The 18,952-nt window shown below is 33.5% G+C and overlaps 1 protein-coding gene across 1 annotated transcript; it reads right to left on the reverse strand.

The window, feature by feature from the left end:
• Nucleotides 1–4,628: 4,628 nt before the first annotated feature.
• LOC137402276 (uncharacterized) lies at nucleotides 4,629–12,507 on the reverse strand. The gene is made up of 5 exons (XM_068088771.1): nucleotides 12,228–12,507; nucleotides 11,884–12,080; nucleotides 10,323–10,463; nucleotides 4,913–5,027; nucleotides 4,629–4,804 (listed from the first exon to the last, which is right to left on the reverse strand). Exons 1-5 carry the CDS (start codon nucleotides 12,505–12,507, stop codon nucleotides 4,629–4,631), a joined length of 909 nt encoding a protein of 302 aa, XP_067944872.1.
• Between the last annotated feature and the right edge of the window lie 6,445 nt (nucleotides 12,508–18,952).

Genomic DNA, 18,952 nt, shown 5'->3' on the forward strand with positions numbered 1-18,952 from the left:
TTATTCAAAGCAAATGATTTGTAGCCATGCTGTCCAAACGATAAAAATTAACAAAAGTGCAATCTCGGCAGTTGCATCCCACAAACATGTATGTACTATGTTAATTTGCCATGATAATTTTATTGTGTGTCATAATATGTGTCTTGGATTATATCAATTGCAAAAGCTTCTAAAATCGCGACCGCTAACAATTGTTCAACCAATTAAAAGCATTTCGTCGACCATGGCTCAGATATTTCTGCAAATTTCGGCCAAATAGTTTTGCATTTTTTGTTCATTTTGTGAATTGAGTTGGAAGAAACGGAAAAATCGTTACGTGTGGTCGTACCTCTAGACAGTAAGTAAAGCTGAAACATAGTCATAATATTATCACTAGAGTAACTACTTTTAACATGGTTAACACAGTGAACTAACATAGCATGATAAACAGCATGCGAGGCAGCATTATATTGCTATTGGCAGGCTTATTAGATCTATTCATGACAGTGAGTTACTAATTGGTTGGTTAACTCATCTGTTATTACAGTCAAAGCCTGAGAATTGCCATTGTTACAGTTAGAGCTTTTATCAAGGGGTTTCTATTGCTGCTACATACATTATTTAGTAATTTATAAGTTGGCAGATCTTTACTCATACAGACAATTTGATAAAACTCGTGTTACTCAGTAAAAATAGCAATTCATACTTTATAGATACCGGTATATGAATATGAATAAAATAAAATGACACTTGAAATATAAATATGATATTTAATTTGTTTGTAAACTAAAATACTACATTATGACATTTACTATTATTGAGATGGTTATGATAGCTCAATGACAAGCTGTAATTATGTCCAGAAGATCATTTGTCGCAGAGGTGAAGGTCACAACTAGTAGAGCTGACTAATCTTTGGCTATTTTTGTTAATTAGCTTTACTCTACTCTTTTATTAGACATGTTCAATTAATGAAGTGGAGTTGTTTCCTCCTAAAATATATCAAATAAAATAATGAAAATTCCGAAGAGTATAAAATTTTAATATGATAATTATTGCAGAACCTGCTTTCCAAATGTTGCATTCACTTTAAAAGCATTACGAATATACGACAATTACTCAAGACCAACTAATAAATAAAACCAAGTTTAATATTTCTTTATCTTCCCTCTTATTGAGAATCGTCTACTCTCTGAAAGCATGGCATAAAAATAATCAAGTTGTTGAGAAAAGGAAGATTTAATAAAGTTATTTGTAAAGTAAAAACTAATTCTAACTTTTCTTCTTTACACAAAATTAGAACCAAAGACGCTGCTCAAATTACCTCATGCACTACTGTCTCACTATGGGTGAGGTCGTATGAAGGTTAAAATCATATTTTACTGGCTGCTGCCTTGATCTATGAACAGTTCCACTGTAAATACAATGGGACAGCAACAATCATAATTAAGTACATCATGTACTCAGCAGTTTGTTGCTAACTCCCTGGTAGCATGGAGGTCATTCTTATTGTAGCTTGTACATTTCTTGTTAACAAATAAATAAAATGAGCTTCAAGTGTCTTAACATGTTTGAAAATGATTGTAAAATTATTTTGAAATGTAAAAGTGCTTAAAACTGTTATTTTAATAACATCAATCGTGAAAACCTTAAAATTAAGATACTACAACTTTTACATAAATAACATCTGGCAGCAGAATAATTTAGCGCGTAAAATCCGAAACTGTGCACACAGTTGTGTTGTAATTATTCCTGGTCAAAGATTCTTTGGCAGTATTGTTATTCAACTTGCTTTGAATCTACTACTGCAAATCTATCAACAAATGTTCTGGCAAACTTTAATTTGTTAAATCTATTTATTGACCCAGATGCGACTTTATTTTTTAATCCGACTGATCTACCTTAAAACAAGCCTCTCATCGTTAGCAACACAAAGTACATGGCTATTGCTCTTTCTTATGTTATTATACTTGCTTTAAATCTAAAGTGAGATCACAGAGAGTAAATAGAACCAATTTTGCCATTACGCCTTCTGTACTTTACACTGTAATTCAACTACTATCAATAGCCTGGGATCCTATGACTTTTACATACATGTAGCTGCTCTATAAGTATTCTTTGCAACTTGTCTTATTTTAGGAATAACTTATTAAGTCAGCAGTAGTGTTATGTTAATTATACACTCACATACAAATAAATATAAGAATTAGTGTTTTGCTGATTCTACATTTTTATTCACGAAATAAACGTGAATAATTGTTTAAACTAACAAATAGGTAAAACGTATTATAAGAGTAGCTTACATAAATGCTATTTGTTGGTCTTTTAAAACTCAACAAAGTATCTAAAGTGGTTCTTCAAAGAATGATCAGACGGTCTGTTTATTAAATGTAGAAACAAAACTATGATAATCTGAATTTAAATGACCTTCGAAGTGACCTTTGAAAGCCTGGTCAGCTTTAAGACACCTTAGTTCAAAGTAAAATTTAAATTTAAATAAAATATAAAATATACAAAAATTTTTTGTAAATTTATAAAAAGAAAATTGTAAATGGAAAAGAACAATTGTGATAGGCGAGAGTTGTCTTTTCCTTCACGTTTGCTAAGTGTAATCGACTGTTCCTGAGACCTCACACAATATTGATAGATTTAGTATGTGACCAGAATAGAAGGTTCCGCTCATTCCTAAAATTTATTTTCTCAAGGATGTCAGTGTATTACCTGCTATTACTAGCTGCCTAAAGCACCTGCCTGACACGTCAATCAACTATGTAGCTAATTCTTTTCATTATTAGCTTATCAAAGAAGCGACTTCATTGTCTTATTGAGCTTTGTTCAATTTAAATAAAGCACATGAGACCAATAATTACGAAAATTAAGCACTTTATTTTTTTTTCTGGTTTTTTTTCTATGTTTTATAAAACCATTTTGTTTAAAGAAATTTGTTAATTTAACAATGTTGTAAATAGTAGATGGTGTTGATTAAATTCCATTCATACTATCCTTTAAAGGAGGGAGTGCCACATGCATAAACCTTAGAATTGTTACGCAGTTCAAAGAACATTAGCTAAGGTTCAACTAATTAGCTCAACTATAGTTTAATTCACTAATTTGCTCCAAATAGCATGTTAGTCTCAAGTTTGCCTTATTGCAAGTTTTTATTAGATTCTAAACAGATTTATACCACGTGCACCAGTATTATAACATTCCAAGATTATCAACAGAAGTGACAGTTTATAATACTTCAATATAATTTTAATTAAAAATATAAATCAAATGAATGTAGAAAACTTGTTTGTATGTTACTTTTAAATAATCAATATGGTAATCACTCCATAGTGGTAAGACAACTCCCAGGTGAATTTACAAAAGTTTTAAAGATGTATTTGCTCCAAATTTTTGTTGACTCTATCAGAAAGTAAAAGTATTGATTTATCATTTGCAATGGTTTTTGATGTTTGAGGTGATCTGACTGCTAAGTTGTTTCAAGATTAAAATCAACAAAACCTTTTGTCGATGGAAATGCTTTGAAGAAAAAAACATCCCAAGACTTGTCTGAAATAATATACATAGCCACGAGGCTGTTTGTATCTTGCTCATATTCACATTGGCTATTGCTATCATCTTTTTTTAAAATCGATTTACCCACCGGATCCACTCTGAAAATAGAGAGTTAAATAGCATTACACCTTTGTCTGACAAAGGGTTAATGTGGTAATGTGGTTAATTTATTAGTGTGGCAAATAGTTTTTTGAGTAGCTCTTAATATTGAGTTCAATGGAATTGAGTCGAGATTTGAGAAACCTACCTGCCAATACTGCTCTGGTTACACATAATTAACCCATTTATCAGGCAGGTTTTAAAACAGGTGGTGCGGATGTAATGAATACTTTCTGCAAATCATTTTTTGTTCATGGTTATGCGACTGATTTTTTGCATGATAATTTTCAAAACTATGTTTTGCATTATCTTTAACATCATTGTTTATTATAAAATATTTACAAGCCAAGATAGATTCATCTCAGCCAAGGTTTTCATTAAAAACATCCATCACAGCCACTCACATGGTCTCAGCTCATATAATATGAATAATTATACTACTGCAGTAAACGCAAACTCTGTATGTATTGTATCTAGATATTTCTCCTCATTTTTGATCTTAGGATAAGTAGCTCTCACTATGTTGTATACGCAGGTTAGTAGTAGCCACCACTCTGTTATTGTAAGACCTTCTGGGTATATTCAAAATTTTATTGATCTGTAAATGTTTGAATCCTTCTGTTTCTACATACCATGTTGTGCATGCCATGTTCCTGCTGTCTTTCAGATGTTTTAGAGTCTCCTCTTCTGGATACTTGGATAACAAAACATTAAATTTTCGTTATCTTTAGATAATTTATTTGAATGTCGCTTGAAAGTTATATGATAGCAAGCAGAAGTAGCAGCAAGAAAAATCAAATTAGTTACGAAATCTACTTTGTTAGTGGCGGTAGCTATGATAAGCCACTCTTAATGGGCTTGGTTTTATAAAGGCTGAAATCTTGTGCACTTCTGCAACACACTTAACACCAATCTGAAGAATCAAATGCCACATATCATTGTTTGTGCAGCAGAAAATCATGTCTCTTATTTCCCATTCATGCCAATTTCTAGGTTCGTAGTGGCCACCACTCAGCTCTTGTATGTTTTTCTGGATATGTCCAAAAATACGATTTATCTGTAGAGTAGATGCTTGACTCATTGTCTCTGCATACCATGTTGTGCATCCCATGTTGCTGCTGCCTTTCTAATGGTTTCAGACTCTCCACATCTTGATACTTGGATACTAACAAAATATTAAACTTTCATTATCTTTTGACAGCTTAATGAACGCTGCTTGGAAGTCATATGACAGCTAGTAAAATGTCAGCAAAATATTAGCTCACAAACCTACCGTGGTAGTGTTGGTAGTTATGATAGGCAACTCTCAATGGAGTACGTTTTCTCAATAAACCTGGTTTCATAAGGCCAGCAGTTTTTTGCACTTCTGCAGCACACTTAAAGCCAGTCTAAGGAACCGAATGGCACATATCATGGTTTGTGCAGCTGACAATCGTGTCTCTCAAACCCCATGCATCGCTGTTTGCACATATAAAAACAAAATATAAGAAGGGTTTTTAGTAGCTTCTTTCAAAGTTGGAAGCATTTGAAAGTTGAAGGCTGTCGCCAACAGCACAAAAGAAAGCAGCAATCAATATGATGACATAAACTCTCATGACCTTTAAAGTGACCTTTGGTAAATTGATCAGCTTTAAAGTAATTTGCTGACTGGCTTATCTACATTTGACTCATCGTAAATAGACTGTAAATATGAACCTCAACTTGATTTACTAAAGTAATAATTCAATGCAGGATTGGGCTATTAATAAAGCCCCTTGCAGATAGCATCATTGGAGTACCATGGGAACACAAGTTAGTTGAGTGTAACGACAACAACAACCACCAACTATTAAAGAATAGTTGTGCATCATGTTGAAACATTAATGCAACCAAAAAAAGCATAATGCGACGATAACAACCCAGCAAACTATTATGATTAACGACATATAATCCTATGGGTACATCATTTAGTAGTTATATGAGAAGTTGGGATGAAGAGCAAGTAGAACTGACACAAATGTGACTAGCAAGTAACAAGTCATGTGATCTTAGAAAGTAATGTTCACAGTGAATAATATAAAGGAATTAGTAATGTAGGTCTTTCTAATTGTACTGTAAGATATAGTTTAGGAAAAATAAGGCTAACTTCAATATACCACATAGAGTTACTTTTAATAAAGATAAAGAACATTCACATTTATTACTATTGTTACTATTATTACTCTGGTTACTATTATTACTATTATTACTATTGTTATCAGTATTACTATTATTACTATTATTACTCTTGTTACTATTGTTACTATTATTACTATTGTTACTATTATTACTATTGTTATTATTATAACTATTCTTACTATTGTTACTATTATTACTATTGTTACTATTATTACTATTATTACTATTGTTACTATTATTACTATTATTACTATTGTTACTATTATTACTATGATTACTGTTATTACTATTATTACTCGAGCTGCACAATGATCACATTGATTAAACGATTAATGCAACTAATACAAATAAATGATTAACTGAGTTTGGCCAATTAATCTTCAATTAAAATGCAACCGAGGTCATGATCGTGATGCGGTTCCTTTCGTTTTTACTGTTTAGTACTATACGTTATACTAACGTAGCAGGATACTACCATTTAATTTACTAACAAATATCATGACAAGCAACATTTTCTTACCAATAAATTAAACCACAATTATTTTGCACTCGGCTATGAAAGCACAGTGAGTCGCTAACATTAAACTTATACAATACAATGAACAAGCGCCGTGCCGATCTAGCTGTAAGCGGCCATGGTATTAGTTGTTTGAAGATGTTTCTTTGTAATAGTAACAAAAGTGATTTCAGCATTATTTAATATCTTACAGTTTATTTTGGTTTGTTGTTAAAAACCTCCTTAAGTAAATTATACGTGTATTTTCATTTTTCAAAAAAATCACAACCATGCTTCAGAATATTAGTAATATAAGATTGACACTTTATTGGAACATGAAAGCAGAAATATGTGTTCCACCTTGGATAGCACATTTCTGTAAGTTGTTGGAAGTGTGAACAAAAAAGCGAAGTGTGGAATACGCCAGAAATAATTTGCTTACCGCCACAGCACATCATCATTACGATATATGATATATTTTGACTAATTCTCATCCTACCGCGCAGAAACCATCACCACCTGTCGCAGACAATAACTGATACTACTGACTACCGGCACTGCTGTCCCCTTTGAGCGGCTATTCTGTAAAGCTGGCAATAATGTATGTAGGAAGCGGGCATCTCTTTATTCAGATAATGTGAATAAACTGTGCTGCCTCAACTCTTGGCTAACTTAATTATAGACATTCATAGACAGTTTTCATACTCATAATAATTTTTACATCTTAACTTACGTACATTGTGCATAACATGTACTACTGCTAACAATTGTTTAAAAATATAATTAATCTATATGTAGCTGTATTATTTGTTTTTGAATATGCAGGTTTTTGCTAGATTAATCCTAAGATTAATCGAAGATTAAATGGTTCAGACCAGTTATTATTCGCGATCAAGTTTTTAATCGTTGTGCAGCTCTAATTATTACTATTGTTACTATTATTACTATTATTATTATTGTTACTATTATTGGTATTATCACTATTGTTACTATTAATACTATTATTCCTATTGTTTGTATTATTACTATTGGCAATTGAGACAAAATAAAATATGAAATAAATAGTACAAAGCTAAATCTTTGTCTCGCAAAAAAATATAGATAAATTATAATCTAATCAAACAACATGTAATTGTATGAAATAACTATTTTAAATATAAATAATAGTATGAATTAATAAATTGTAACTTGTAAAATATAATCATGTTTTGTTTGCAGTTCTATATAATTAGGCTACTATTACTAGTGTTTAGTATATTTCTGAGCTTTAACTGCACATTTTGAAGGCAATCTAGAAGGTTGTACTCGTTGTTGTATCAACATAATTATGGTTCTTACGCGCCTATTTTATCGTCATTGCAATGCTGTCACTTTTAGCACTGATATCTTATAACTTACCGTAAAAACTCGTTAAACTTTTTAACCTTAGCTTGAAAGAGCACATATCGTTGTCTGATAATCATGACAAGCCTGTTGGTCACCTGTGATAATCGAAAAGTGCTACAAAATTTATTTTCGAAGTATTGGGTCACATGATCAGATTACGATTTGACGATTAGTTTCAGCCGAAACAAAACGGTAAAGTAGCGAGCATCTATATTTTATACCGGGTCTTCAGTAAAACCCGAATTGTTTGTCATAAACTAGTGCTACGATAAGTTTATATTGAGCTTTTTACTGACCTTTCAATTCATGTGAGAACATCTTGTGACAAGACAATAGCCAAACTGTAATGACTACGTCGGAGAAATAAAGAGATTCCAATCTCCGACGGCATTTCGTTTTTGAGCTTTTAAGAGCTTGTAATCACATTTCCACATATTTGGCACCTACAACACAACAGAGTAAGACATGTTGAATCTTTTGATACTAAATAACTGTAATGCGAATTTTGTTGCAAGTCAACCTTTAACAGGTCACTACAAAGAGGTATGGGAACAAAAATGCTGTGTGATTGATAATTGTGTTTTTTATACATGTAGCTTTCTTACACACTCTAACTTTCCTAGCTGACACTCACTTCTATAACACTTTTCCTATTAGCAGTACAGCAATTATCTTATCAGTTGTTGTGGCCTGTAGAACTTAGGGGCTCAGGTAAAAGTGATATGTACGATTTCAATATCTGTCTAACATACATGTCTTTACTAATGAATTCCATACCTCATCGCCAATGATAATGAACTGCTTGCTGCACAATTTCGATTCACGCAGGCAAATGTTTCTCACATTCTATTCATATTGGTTTGCAAGTTTATGCGCTGTCCAGAGAGTAACAGTGCTCCCCAGTTGCTGATGCTTAAATCTTAAAAGTGACTATAATTGTATTTATTTTAATATGGTATATTTGGATTTTTAGAAATTGATTCACCGAATGTTTTAGAATCAGAAGTAGCAACAAGTGAGCCTATAACTTTGATCACATCTGAAATCGAAAGTATAGAACGAATATCACGGAAGAAGCTTAAGAAAGTATGTTATTTGTGACAATTATAGAAAACTATCGTTTGATATAGATTTTTTTTACAAATATAAGCTTATTTATGATATTAAGCATTGAGGTAAGATCAGTTCAGACTCATATTGCTATAAAACAGTTTTATGCAAATAATTTTAAGGAATTTTAAGTTCTCTGAAACCCTAACATGTATATGCGTGTATATGCTTGTTGAGAATTGTGATCGATTTCAATTTGATATCATACAGATCTATAATGTTGCTATTGATTATTTTAATATTAACTTGCATAGTCGATTTCTCAATAGGGCCTGTAGTGGTAATCAAGAACATTTTCAACAATGTAGCCACTTGTTTATTTTTTGCTTTTTTTTTATTTTTTTTATTTTTTTTATATATATATATTTTTTTTGCAGGTCCAACAAGAATATAAAAAACCTTAGAAAAACTTTAAACCCATGAAATGGCACCCAAAAAGTTGTTTAATAGGGATCAACTTGTTGCTCTTCAGAGACATTCCACTAGAGGATTGCAATGGCAACTCGATACAATAAATAAAGTGCTAAAGTTGCGATTTGCTTGTGGGTCCACAGGTTACCACCATCTCTTGAATTCAGGAACGCCTCTTCCGTCTGTTAAGACACTGCAAAGACAACTTCAAACTATTTGCTTTGAGTCAGGAGTTCTCACGGCTGTTTTTCAAAACATAAAGGAAAAGGTGAGCTTGTGTAATAAAGAGTTGTCTTATGTTTATTTTCAATTTTATGTTTTTAATTTGTTTTGCTAATTGCTCTTTTTATATGCTGATGTATTTGCGGATTATACTGCATTTACAAGCTTCTTTGATTTAGGCTGCAAGTATGGACGAGAGGGGTCGGCAGTGATGTCTTGTGTTGGATGAGATGGAGATTACTGAAGCCCTGGAATATGATGCTAGAAACAGCTCTGCAATAGGAGAAAAGACATTACAAGAAGGCCATAGTGGCCTTGCTAGTCATGGTTTAGTGGTTATGCTTGGAGGTTGGTGAGGTTTATTTCTGGTTTATTTCATTTATCGCTTTCCTTTTTGTGTCTGCAGTTTTACCACTAATATTACATGAACTTCAAATCCAAGTGTTGGTTGTATCTTTGCAGGAGTTACTGAAAGATTGCAACAAATTGTCGCATTCCATCTCAATGGTAAATATATTTCCGGGGACAGTCTAGCTTATCTTGTTATTGATGTCATAACACATGCAAGCGGTATTGGTCTTAAAGTTGATGCCGTTACTTCAGACATGGGGTCAAGCAACCAAGCGATGTGAAAGACGTTTGGCAGTTGACCAGTTGATACAGTTGACCATTGGTTTGATTTGATGTTCTATCGACATTTGGTAATGGCTTTATCTAAACACAAACCTGATGCTTATGCTGATGCTCGTTCATTTTTTGATAATTTTATACAAATAGTTCACTCAATGCGAATAGGTGTCAAGTATGCATAAAAGCCAGTCTACGCTAGAATTGACCTATCTACACGATCCGTACACAACATTTGCAATGACGTGCTTGAGAACATAGAGTTCTTACTCACCTCCAGGTTGACACAAAACTGTATCGAGAACCTTTTCAGCTCGGTAAGATGTAGAAGTCCTGTGCCAACAGCTAAAGAATCTAAATATACTCTAAAACTGATCACTGTGGCACAGTATCTCAAACCGACCAAAGCTTTTAACTATGTACAAGATGAACGAGAGTACTTCGGAGATTTTTTGCCATCTACCATAGAAGTACCAATTGCAGAGCCTCTGCTCATAGATATACCTCTGGCTTCACGCGAGGAAATCAGCGTAGCAGAAGATGATTCACTATGTTATCTAGCTGGCTATTGTCTACAGAATTTGCTAAAGTTCAAGCAAGTATGTGAAGGTTGTTGAACCAGCCTATCTAACACATGTGGTGTTCTGCACTGTAGGTCATGTTTTCTGCAATTGAAGAATTTTAAAGAGGGTGCTTTGTGGGAAAATTTTGGTGACACATTTGCTCTGTTCAAAAAGTGGGAGACAGTCATAAGAAGCTTATAATCTCATCATGCATGGCAAATATAGTTAAAAAATAATATAATATAAACCTCAAATGCATGGAGAATATTGATATTCCTCGTGAACTGCCCATTTGTCATCCTATATTACAGAAACTAGTGAGAAAGTTTCTGAATGTTAAACTTTATATTTTATGTTTAATCATACCTCCACCCCACAGTCAGTGCCGCTAGGTAGCAAACACATGGCCATGCAAACACTAGCTCAGAATAGTCATCACTAAGTGTTGTTGATATTGGATGCTTTCTGTATTCTTACTGTACTCATTCTTATTGACTAGTATAATATGTACAGTGGTGATACAAATTATGGAACCGCCTCTAATTTTCGTTACATAGCAATGAATTCTGAGTTGTGTTTATTTTTTCTACAATCAAAATTTTACATAACTATAAAAAATTATATATCACTTGAATCGTCAAAATGTTGGCTTTTTGATAAATTTAAATTAAAACCACATCGTATATTCTATAAAAAAATTATTAGAGGTTTACTGAAAGCTGTCAGTGAGTTACTGTACTGTTGTCATTTCTATTAAATCGTGTCCGACCAAAAGTCATAAAAAACATATTTCTTTTTTTTTGAAATGGTTTATATTGGGAATTAACTTAAAGACAGGGTTTTGTAGCCTTGAAAAGAGCTGTTTTGGTCCTTAAGATGATCAATACTTGGTTGGCTAGCCTTTATTCTCAATCACTGCTCGGCACCGCCTGGGTATACTATCTGTCAGCATCTGAAGCTCTTCAGGTGTCACTATTTGATGCCAGGATTGCACAATAACCTCCAACAATCTTTTTTTATTAGTTGGTTTGTTTTTAATTACAAAAATGCCTATTTTGCTCCACAAATTTTCAATTGGGTTAAGGTCTGGTGACTGAGCAGGCCAAGTCAGAGTGTTAACGTTATTGTCAGCAAACCACTTCTTTACTCTGCTGGCTGTGTGGCATGGAACATTATCTTGCTGGAACAGCCACTCTCTATTAAACAGACTTCTAGCAGATGGTATCTTCACACTTTGTAGTACTCCGCAATATTTTTCTGCATTCATCATACCATCAACAAATCTAATCTACCAGGACCAGCAGCGGAGAAACAACCCCACACCATTACTGAGGTGGGATGCTTTATCATAGGTAAAATACATTCTGGTTTAAACTCTTCACCAGGTCTCCTTCTTACATAATTGTTGCCAGAGTGATTTTGCACTGTAAGTGTGCTTTCATCGCTGAATAATACTGCTTTCCAGTCTTCTGGTGACCAATTCACATGATCTTTTGCTCATTGTAGACGAGCCTTTCCTTGTCGAGATGATAACAAATGTTTTCTACGAGCTTAACAGCCTCGTAAGCCATTATCTCTCAATGATTTGCAAACAGTTGATAGTGCTAACTCTGTACCTGTTGATTCTTTTAACTGTTTGGCTAGCGGAGGTCTGGTTAGATGTCTATCAACCAAAGAAAGTCTCACTAGGCGTCTGGTCATTCGATTTGTTGCTAGCTTTTTCCTTTCTCTACCAGCCCTTTCTTCAGCTTGACCAGTTTTCTTCCATCTGCAGATTGTTGTAAATGCACCTTTCTTAGAGCAATCTACCTCCCTTGCAATTTCCCTCAGCGATTTCCCTTGCTGATGAAGGTGAATTATTACAGCACGCTTTTCTTTCGTGAGATGTTGAGGCATGATGATGAAGTTATTAGAATGACTTTTATTGAGAGCAAAAGGACTTTTCAATACTATTTGGGTTACGTTGCATAATGCACAACGTCTCACTCAATGCAATTGTTGTCTTAGATGATTGTTAAACTGGGCAGATCAAAGAACTTGGAAATTCTAGACATCATTCACCAGACTACTATTTTTGAAAAAAGTGACTTGTTATGAGACACCCTGACTAGTTGCACTTTTAACTGCACTAGTGACGAAATTATGTTTGGATGCAGAAAAAAATTAAACAATGCGACAGCTGATAGAATTTCTTTTCTAATGATATATAACTTTTCATATCTGGACTGAATATAACTAATATGAGAGCCATTATAGCGCATTAAGTACTAAAACTCAAAGGCGGTTCCATAATTTGTATCACCACTGTATATATGTTATAAACATTTGTAGGTCAGCCAATGCACACGAAATACCTTGTTGGCATAGCTTGCGAGAGTACTAGTACATCTTAGCTTCTTTGACTTGTTTAGTCAAAGTTATTAATTTCTGTTGTAACATTACTATGAAGGATTTTCTATGTAGAATAATATGCTCTTTTAGTATTCAATTTTTATTACGGAAAGTTGTTCAATAAGTTTAGTTAAAATCATTGTTCGTAATAAATTTGCAGTTTTCTATTCACTTGCATAAAACAAGCCTGTTTATAATTTTTTTTTAACAAAAAATTGGCAAGTGATGGTATTATAAATATGATTAACATTGTGAATACATTAAATTGTTTGGGGACCTAAAGTTGTGAAATTGCAAGTAAACACATTTTAGCTAAGACATTCTAGCACATTCAATAGGAGTTATTTACTATGAAGTAGCAGAAAACCTGTAAATATGGAGTTGTCACTTTTATAACTGCAGTGTGAGTTATAGCAAAATCTGCGCTTTTTGGTAGTATATTTGATACTGATCTAAGGTTGCCCAAAGTAGTTTTATTACCTGATAAACAAAGAAAGGTAAGAGCAATCTAATGTAATTCTATATAAAAGTAGGCATGGCCGATGTTTGTTTGGAACTTTCGACGCGTTTGTATAGACTCCGTTGGTGGCGTAACTTTCCCTACACGACACGAATGACTGAGCGAGACCAGCTTTACGATTCCTTCTGAAGTTAGCCTTTGTTGTACTCAACATTTGACATGAAGCGTGTGGAACATAGGCCTATCACATTCTATTTTACTCGTTTCACGCCTGATCACCCATGCGCTCAGCTGCTAGCCAAATGACTGATAGCGGAGACCCGCATTAAACAAGGATCTATTCCTGGGGATATATCACGCAGGGGCTAACTTCCGTGTTGCTTACGAAAGTTAAAATTTATTAACGTGTGACAGTTGAAGCTCTGATCTTACACAGAGTAGTAATCCAGTGAGTAGATATTTCTAATAACAGTGTGCTAATTGTGCACTATGATATAAATCCATTAGTATCACTTTTATTATTTATTTGTGTGCCACACCACTAGTCAAATCTATAATAAAAACAATTTCAGTTGCTGCGTTGTGTGGTGGACCCCGGACCATGACGTTACATTTCTTATTTTATTGTATGTGTTTTTTGTTTTTTTTATCGTTGTTTTACTCGTGGTGCTGTCACTTGTCGTCGCTCATGTTGTTGTCTTATTTTATTGTATGTCCTTTTTATTATACCGTTGTTTTACTCGTAATGCTATCACTTAAATTGTTGTCATACCGGCGCACTAGCGATCCCGTTTATTCTCCTTGTTAGCCGATATTCTTACCATTTGCTGTTAGCCGGAACGGGTGATGTTATTATACATAAAAGAGCGCGCTCACTTAGTTGAGCAGAGCAAATGGCCGTACGCACCTCGGCTAGTGGATTTCCTTCTCTAATAAAAAATTGAACGAAACCACCCGCAATTTATTTCTATATGAAATAGTCTAGATCGTGCCAAGTAAAGGCCGGCAAATTCCTTTACAATATTACGCAGGCTATACCATAAACTACGAATTATTTTATCTGTTGTTTATATATTTATCTGCTAGTTGCTGTCTGACAAGAGGAATTTATTAAAGGACCAAGCAATTATTATACCACTGAGTTTAAAATAAACAAAACATTCTATACCTCTGTTAGAGGGCTCGTTCCTATAGCCATTCACCATAGTAATTGTTGCAATTGATTACGCTTATATTGATGAGATGAACGGCAGGACATGCCTGGCATGAGTATCACAGTGTCAATTATATAACAATACAAGACTGATTTCATAATACTGATGTGGTGTGAAGTCGGCATGGTTGGTAAAAATAGAGAAGCAGGTTGACAATACTTCAGGGATATGCGTGTCTCTGAAGTAGTGGTTTTAACGATATTACAAATAATTTAAATAACTCATTGCTATGATTGAAAAAAAAAACATGCCTATCCATATTACGGCATTATGGTTCACCATCACTGGATAAATTTCTATGCTACAGAATAGAGTTCATCATTACATTGGCAGTGTATTTGCAGCCAGAGGTTATACTATAGCAGGGTAATTTCTATGTAGTTAGGCCTACTGAAAATAGCTTAAAATAATGTAGTTGGTAGTATTACATACATATTTTACCCTAATTAGTCATTATATCATTGCATCAAACTAGATGGTTGTAACTTAATTTCAACACACTGAACAAGATGTAAACTGCTGTTCACTCATTTTAAAGTAAAGCTCATACAAACTTTGCTTATTATCCCGCAGTGCTGCTCGCTAGGGCATGAACTGGCACTGAAGGTTCAACAGTGCCTCTAATTTTGTGATCGATTCAAACCAAAAGCATTCAGAAATTTTGTGACAATGCGCTGCTGAAAGTTCAGCCATGATGTTACACTTCTATATATGTAGCAAGATGAATCTCAGACAAGGTCTGTTTGTATTTTTAGGTTACAATGGCTGAAGCTGTAGCAGATGTTGAGTGTGAATTTTGCTGCCGTAAAAGTGATACCATTGTCAACCCCAAAGTGCTACCATGCAGTCATGTTCACTGTATGACCTGTTTGACCACCTACTATGAGAGCAAACATCTGCTACTGTGTGGAAACAGTGGATGTGGGTGAGTCTTACTATTTGTTGGTTAAACTTAGATTATATAACAGTGCACATAGCCAGAGTTGTGATGCATTAAAACTGCATTGCATCATTGCAGCGCAATATTCAGTTATTTTGCAATCAATTACAACTTTCTAATGTGCAGTTGATATTTACTGCTACTGGAACATTCTTACTGCCAATACCTCCTTGAGATCAACTGCATATTTACTTTCATGACGCACATAGAAGTAAACCCAGCAATTTATGTGCACTGCAAATGCACGTGCATCAAAATTAGAAACTGCACATGTACTGCATCTGTGCTTTAGTATAGGGTGGATGCTTTGGATCAGCTAACACTGCTGATTTTCCAAGTGTTTACGCTGCACTGGTAATAAAAAGTCTCTAGACAGAAAATTGATTTCTCTTTATTATATGATAACATTTGCCATTTCAACTTTCAAACTACATATCATGGGAGAAGTGTTTTGTGTAGTTAAGATAAATTGAGGGAAAAAAGTTTTAAATTTCATAACTTGAAAACAGTGTTTAGATGAAATAAATTAGGAAGAAAAATAAAAGTGTAAAGGTGTGTAAATGTGAAATTGTTAGCAAGTAATGGCTAAATATAGTCAGTTTTCCTACGACTACAATAAAGAATTATTTAGTATATAATTGTACTTATATGATTTTAGATTGTTTCAGTGTTGGCATACAAAAAATATTGTAGGATATAGACATATATACATGGAGTGGTATAGAAACCCATCGTAATTATCTAATGCAATCACCTCATGGTAAAAATCATCAACATTAAAAAAATTACCAAAATACTATGTTAACCTTAGTAACTATAGGTACCTTCAATGACTTTTGTGCATTTTGTGGTTATGATCTCCAAGATAATATATGTATATGAATATGCATATATTATCTTGAACTAATATATTATCTCCACAACGAGTAGTATTACAATGTGCTACTTTCTGCATAGCACGTTGTAATGTACTACGCGAGTTTACTAAACACATACTTGAAGGAAGCTTTAGCATGTATTTTAGTAAACTTCTAGCTTTTAACAAAAAATTCGTGAATGGTTTTTGCTATAACGGAAACTGGATATACTGGATAACGAATACGGATTTCTCGCAATGGCGAGTTCACCAAAGTATATCTTTTAATAAAAACTATAATCATTAAACAAATCGCCAAGTTTTAAGTTCATAATAAAATTAAGTTATAAATTTTTGTCGACATCCTTGGGCAGAAATAATTAGCTTTAACAGCAAAAAGACGAAGAAGCATCGTGTTGTATATACTTGGATCCGAAAATATATTTTTTATTTTGGAAGTCCCAAAAAGAGGGTCGTCGTAACGGGTGGACACAATGCTATAATAATATCTATAGCTGGACAAACACAACGACGAATACACGAACACACATACAAAAAACTGAGAAATATATATATATATTTATATAGATTGTACAAAATTGCCCTCTGCTGGGTTCAGCAAGTTCAAGAAATTACACTTCATTTCCCAATACCATTTCATGTATTTTTGTACTGTATGTATACTCCGTGTAATCAGGAGCATATCATGTTATAGCAGTATCAGCTCTGATTGTTCTAAAATACATCAGTACTTACCGTACATACTGCATTTGGTACACACATTATAATTTGGTATTTTATTGCAGATCATAACCATTAAAATACAGTAAATACAACACAGTTACTGTAGGTAACTATAATTACTAAAGTTAATGTACTGTTTTGTTACTAATTTTCGATATGTGCACATTTTTATAAAATTTTGACGACTTTTACTAGGGGATGTTTGCACTGTAAAATTACAATGGTCTCTCTAACCCTACATAAAAAACTTTCATCATACGATGCCAACCCTGGAACGGATCAGCATCATATCCTGAAGGTGCACTGTATCAAGTTTTAACGTACAAAAAGTGAAAAGCTTTGGAGCTGGACAATGAGAGAATTTATTGTTAATAATATAAATGATTAATTATCAAAACAATTTTGTGTACACTTTTCTACGAATCACTTGATATTATGGGTTCATAAGTATGAAAGATAGTCGAACTAATGGTCAAATGGAGGTGGCATTTAAATAGAGGGTGGCACTCTATTTTTCAACCTTGCTTTTGTAGTGGCGGTCAATTAGAAGGGGCGTTGAAATAAAGATTTTACGGTGTATCTTACTGTTCGTCTGTCGTCTGTCAACCGTCTGCCCATTTATATTGCTTAATAAAGATTTAGCAATGAATCTAAATCCAATCTGGCAAATCCACATTGCTGCGGATTTTAACTCAGAATCTCCAGATCTGCAGACTAACTAGCTAACTCACTACATCATTATGTCTAACTCTCCATAGTGATGAATGATTGTAACGACCATCATCCTATCAATTAAAGTACTTGAACTTGAGGTGCTTAGGGTGATCAACTAGTACAGTTGGTAGTTACGCGTAACAACCAAATTAATCATTATTTTAATTAATTCAAATGACAATTATTAACCTGACCAGATGAGCTAGCTTACCAAGTGAGTTACTGAAATGAAGTGGGTAAGTATTTTAATACCCGTGTTAAGCCAACTATATAATATATTTAATATATTTTAGTCTGGTCTATACTTAAAATTAACCACAACCAGCTTTGAATCTGCTCATGTTTATTAGAACTCAACACTTTACATGTACATGACTGCCAAGAAACAAGAAATTCTATGGTCCCGTTTATGCAAACACTTACCAAACCTTTATATGAACACTTACTAACCTTTTTATACAAACACTGACATACCTTTAATGTTTTATGCAAACACCAACCCACTAGTTATACAAACATCATATAATTATACTAGAACCAAATTTCTGCCCAATGGCCACATCATAATCTCATAGCATGCTTGCATTTGTGCTGACGTGAGCCATCTCAAAACTCAATATTTAATTAGAAACATGCTTTCAACTTGTAGCTAACATTTATAATGTTTGTAGTTTGTTGCAATATATTTGCTGATTAAACAGTGTTTACAATAATAACTGACCAATAGTATTATAATTTGGTAAATGAGTTGGTATAATCTCATGTCAAATTTCTCCTGATCCATTAGACTGAAAGTTAAAAAGGTTATTTCTGCAGCTTGGTGTATGTCACCATCAACTTGGTGGATTTTATTAACTAGCCGCATAAAAGATAAACTTACATAAACATTTGATAGATTTTATCAGAAATATAAGTATTTTTATCATTTGCGATTATTCTTGATGTCTCAATTGATCTGACTGGCAGGATTTTTCAAGATTGATATTGTCAAAACTCATCGCCAATAGAATGTTCAAAGGAAA

Source organism: Watersipora subatra, chromosome 8 (assembly GCF_963576615.1).
Source record: "Watersipora subatra chromosome 8, tzWatSuba1.1, whole genome shotgun sequence".
NCBI classification, from domain to species: Eukaryota; Metazoa; Bryozoa; class Gymnolaemata; order Cheilostomatida; family Watersiporidae; genus Watersipora; species Watersipora subatra.

What these genes read in the sequence shown, in the direction of transcription:
- LOC137402276 (XM_068088771.1), bottom strand. Translation starts at nt 12,507, where the DNA reads ATGCCTCAACATCTCACGAAAGAAAAGCGTGCTGTAATAATTCACCTT. An exon ending in ACAGTTAAAAGAATCAACAG is followed by an intron (nt 12,081 to 12,227) that starts GTACAGAGTTAG and finishes ATTGGTCACCAG; the next exon opens with AAGACTGGAAAGCAGTATTA. An exon ending in TAACTACCAACACTACCACG is followed by an intron (nt 4,805 to 4,912) that starts GTAGGTTTGTGA and finishes ATATTTTGTTAG; the next exon opens with TATCCAAGTATCAAGATGTG.